We start from the raw sequence: 4,828 nt of genomic DNA on the forward strand, positions 1-4,828 counted from the left end.
TTATTATTTTTTTTATGACAAAAAATATTCAGATTAGCTTACGCGTAACTTAACTAATCTTCTAGGACCTAGAAACTATCGGTTAAATAAAAACTTCAGTGATTATCTCTATTAGCAATTATGAGAATTCAAACTTAATAGATCATGTTAAATCCTTCTCTTGGTCTTATACCTGCAAGAGGACTCGAACTTGAGAGACTATGTTAGATCCTCCTCTTATTCATTTACTATCAAAGAGATTTGAACTTGGGAGACCATATTATATCTTTTTTTTGCTCTTTTAGCATCAGATCACCTGGTTAACATTCCATTAATTTTCGGTTATAAACTTTCATCGCATAAATATTTTTAATATACTGGTTGCGTGTGACGGTGTGAGTTTACTGTTTGAGGTTTTAAGTAGGTTGGGTTTGGACTGACCAACTGGTGTGCCTCTACACGCACGAAGCCCAAAAAAAACTACAAAACGGCCCAAACTGCTAGATACTGAGGGCGGCGAGACATAGTCATACGCATTAAGCAAGTAGCAGCCCCTCGTCCACACTCCACCACCAGCTTGATCTACATCAAAGCCGGTTCATAAACCAAATACCGGTGAGAATCTAGTTTGCAGCCAACAACGGAAAAAGTTGTAAATGTTGGGATGGAAAATGGGTCCTCTACAGTCCACGTTTACTAAATACAGTAAAAGCTAAATCCTACATCAACACAGAATGTAATGCTCAAAAGAGTCGAAAGGAATTAAGGTTGCTTAAAGAGATAGATGAAGTTGGGCATCATATTGTTACAATAAACAGTACTCCCAACTCATTCTTCTACAAGAAGCAGAATAAAAACATTACTTTCTATATTGAGGATTTGGAAAGCCACGAAGAAGAACTAAAGATCTGAAATGGTACTACATATATAATAAACTACTGATAGAAGCAAAATAGAATCTCTCTGTATTTACATGTCTTGATAACGATATCAGAGTGTTCTGTTCGTTATTGTTGTTATGCATTAATTTTTGGGGCGGGGTGGTTAGAAAGCTTAAACCGTACTCCATTTTGTCTAAGCCTATACACCCACATATATGGCAAAAACCTATCTTCACGCATGCCAAAAGCAAATGCAACTTTTAAAAGTTGAAGCAACTCTCACTTAAACCCATAAATTCCAGGAAGCAGCAGCTTTCTTTTTAGTTTTTCTAGGCTCTTTTGTGCTATGGTGAAGTTTCTACATAGATGCACACCATTACTTTTCTAACTTCTTTTTAATGAATCCTCTGTTCTGTCTCTTCTCTGCACAAACTTGAGAAAATTGTAGAAATAGGGGTTCCTTTCGGCCCAAAGCACTTGGCTAACTAAATTGTTTTGGACTGAAGGGAGCTCCTAATTCTTCTCTTTTCCTTCTCCAATATTTTGGCCTCAGGAGATTTGTAACTTTGATGGATATCTTCATTCTCCATCGATCATTTGTGGTTGGGAAACTTTAGATCACTGATAACTGGTATGAGAATCACATCTTTTAATTAGTTTATTCCATTTTGGGAATGATTTTACTGCAAGTTCGAAGATTTAACGCATGACCACTTTACGTATTTATAATTTTGAGGGCATGAGGTGTGCTTGGTGATTTGTGGATTTACCTTTGCTGAGTTGATGATAAGTTGCTGGTGTAGAAGTTCTCCAATCTTGGGATCAAAAATACAGACTGAAGTTGGTAAGTACTGGCTCACAATACCATTAAAAACATAAGTACTGTATATATTCATATATTTTGGATAATGGACACAGGAATTTAATCATCAATGGTAGAATTATAACAAAGAATATATAAGCATCTTTTTAAGAGTACTTCATAGATGCAGACGATATTTTGGATATACTAGAGCAGCTTTTTCTGAAATTGGTAATTTTGTTCGGGTTATTCTAATGATTTGTGTTTCAGAATTAAAGGGCGGCCAAAAACGAGTCTATAGAGAAGATGGCCAGCGTGATTAACTGGTGAGTATGACTGTAAGGCAGGAGGAACTGCAAAATTTTGGTCCGAGTGCAGCTTGAATTAATTCACATAAAAATTAAAATAATTTATAATCTTAATTAAGTAATAGTTGCTTCTTTCCTTTCCAAGTCTTGGGATTGAAAAAGACATTGAAAAATTCAATGGAGCATTACCGGCTGGATTTTGTTATGAGATCCGCAAGGTGTACCTCCCTTGAATAATCTGTCCTGGATTTTTCTCCTGCAAAGAACAGCTACAAGCATTTATTTTCCCGGTTGTCTTTTCTGAAATTAGCCTTCAGGCCCTTCACCAAAATATATTATTGTTTCCTGGTCTATAAAATAAGAGGTCAACTTCCCAGCTATGTAGTATGTTGACCAATTGGGAGGCCTGGTCCAATTTTATATATTTTTTCATATGCTAAATACAACTGTACAGTACTTCTTCCCAATTAAAAGCTCGTGCCATAAATAGTCTAATTAAACACATTTTTTTCAAAGGTGAACTCACAACAATGAATCTGAATCGTTGACAAATTTACAGTAAGTGAAAGCTGGGTAGTGAATGAATCAGATTAATGGAGAACTTGAATTGAATATAGATTTCATTAATATAAAATCTGAACTCCATATGAATCTTAAACGTGCCTGCTATATTGTGAATACTAATTCTTTGTGAGCGAAAGATTTTTTAGCCACAGAATACATTTAAATCTGTTTTTCGAAGCCGTACTCTGTAAGAACTAAGAACCTCAATGAACTCTACAGTCATCCATAACCAGGATTCTGAAGAGGAAGAAATTTAAACTCCAATCGTAGGTTATAAAATATAAACATATAGCACAACATTTATTGTTACGATCGAGTTTGAACAGAGTAAAATGTTCACTAACGCATAAATAAGGAAATGAAATAAAGAATTATTTGGTGTTAATGAGGTAAACCAGGTAAACCAAATCTTGTCCTTCATTCATCTCGTCAATCTATAGCAGTAGCAAACACTTTTGATATCCAAATGATCGATCAAGCATAATGAGAAAAGTCTTGGCGATTCACTGCCTGCTGTTGCTGCAAAACGCATTTGAGAGTTGAACAAGATCTGATGGCCTCTCCGGCTAATGGAACCACTGGCAAGACGTCACAGTTGCAAATCTCGATCATTGAACCATCTGGGTCGTGAAAAAACAACTGATCCACAGAGATTCCGCCCTCGTCTACTCTAGCCTTCATGTACTGTATCTTCATCTCTTTCAGTTTTCTCTCTACTATTGCCATGCTCTCACACTGCCAAACCCAAACAAAAAACCACTAACTTAAATGCTTGTAAAGATGTAATATGCAGAAATAATAATATGGAAGATAAGAGGGAGAAATACTTGGAAGGATATGTGGTTGTCCTTGGGATTTATCGGGTTGATGGAGGGCATTTGATTAGGATCATCAGATTTCAGGAGATGTATGCCAATTCCATAGTTGAATAGCCTGTTTTTTACGACACAAGGCAACAAAAATGAATCAAAATTCAAGTATTTTATGTGTTAATTTTGATTGCGATAAAAAAAAAAATAATTGATATACCATGCGCCTTCAAAATCAAAACTAGGCCTTCTAATGGGAAAGAAACCAAGAACATTCTGGTAGAAATCAATAGATTTCTCAACTGATCTGCACACAATAGAGATGTGATTCAAGGACTTGAGACGTAAAGGATTCTCCATGCCTTCGACTGAGATTAGAAAGATGTGAATGTTGATGGTGGTAATTTGAAGGTATAAATAGGGAAAGAATCCAATAGCTCATCTCTCCACATCTGCGTTTGTAATTTTTCAGATAGTCATGTTTCCTACACGTTGATGACTGAGCAGTATTTGAAAGTAATTTAATGTGTTACAAGTACATTTTTGTCTTTATATAAATGGTCAATTCAGCCAAGATATATATGGTATATAACATTGATTTTATTTCCTAGTTGCTGTTGCTGACTACCTCCTGCTAAAATTTGACCCGCACCTTCCACAACCTTTTATAATGTTATTCAGTATAAATTTTATACCATATTGGATTTATAGTTACAGTTCTTGCAATTTGCATACCTAATCACTCTATGCTATTGTTTTTTAATGTTGTCTTAACTGGAACAATTATTCAGATGAGCTTAATCTTAAAAATCTTATATATATTAGTTTTAATACTTGTTGTTAGAGAAACACGTGTTCTGTTACCCATCCATCAATTATTCAGAGAAGTGTTGAAATAGTGCTGCCAGCTTCACTATTTAATTATTATGCCCAGCATTAAAAAATTATTTGAAAATTCCCATGCAGTTAGGTTTGAAACTAATATTCTATTTGGGTTACCAAATATTTTGGCAAGCTTCATTTGAGACTTTTCTGGTTTAATATATTAATTTAACAAACTGAAAAATAAAAAAAGAAGATATTTGAGAATCCTTTGTTGAAACTTAAAAGGATTGCACCGTTTGCATCAGAACTGCAGTTATAATAACTATGTTGACATATGTATAATCGTTCAGTATCTGGCAAAGAGATAAATTATATAATTCCCCGTAGAGATCAACATTTCAAATTTTAATTGTAATGTTCATTTTGTTAAACAAAAAGGATTCTTTTGTCGTGAATTTTACGTGACAGAAAGTGAGCAAGCATACCTCATTAGTAATCAATTGGATGACAGATAGACAGATAGGCAACATCTGGGGCTCCTGTAAAATGTTTGTTTAATTATTCGAAGTAATATTTTGTGCAAATTTAATTAAGTGATTCATAGTAAAAGTTTAATAATAGAATTACGTATTAACAACTCAAGGAAAAAAAAAAAAAAAA

At 34.3% G+C, this 4,828-nt stretch overlaps 1 protein-coding gene across 1 annotated transcript; it reads right to left on the reverse strand.

Annotated features, from left to right (window-relative positions):
* Positions 1 to 2,933: 2,933 nt before the first annotated feature.
* On the reverse strand, positions 2,934 to 3,755 carry LOC116117796. The gene is made up of 3 exons (XM_031403811.1): positions 3,564 to 3,755; positions 3,362 to 3,467; positions 2,934 to 3,269 (listed from the first exon to the last, which is right to left on the reverse strand). The coding sequence occupies exons 1-3, from the start codon at positions 3,701 to 3,703 to the stop codon at positions 3,009 to 3,011; spliced, it is 507 nt and encodes a 168-aa protein (XP_031259671.1). The 5' UTR covers positions 3,704 to 3,755; the 3' UTR covers positions 2,934 to 3,008.
* Positions 3,756 to 4,828: the final 1,073 nt, after the last annotated feature.

The sequence above is a fragment of the Pistacia vera genome, unplaced genomic scaffold (genome assembly GCF_008641045.1).
Source record: "Pistacia vera cultivar Batoury unplaced genomic scaffold, PisVer_v2 Contig1238, whole genome shotgun sequence".
Lineage (NCBI taxonomy): Eukaryota > Viridiplantae > Streptophyta > Magnoliopsida > Sapindales > Anacardiaceae > Pistacia > Pistacia vera.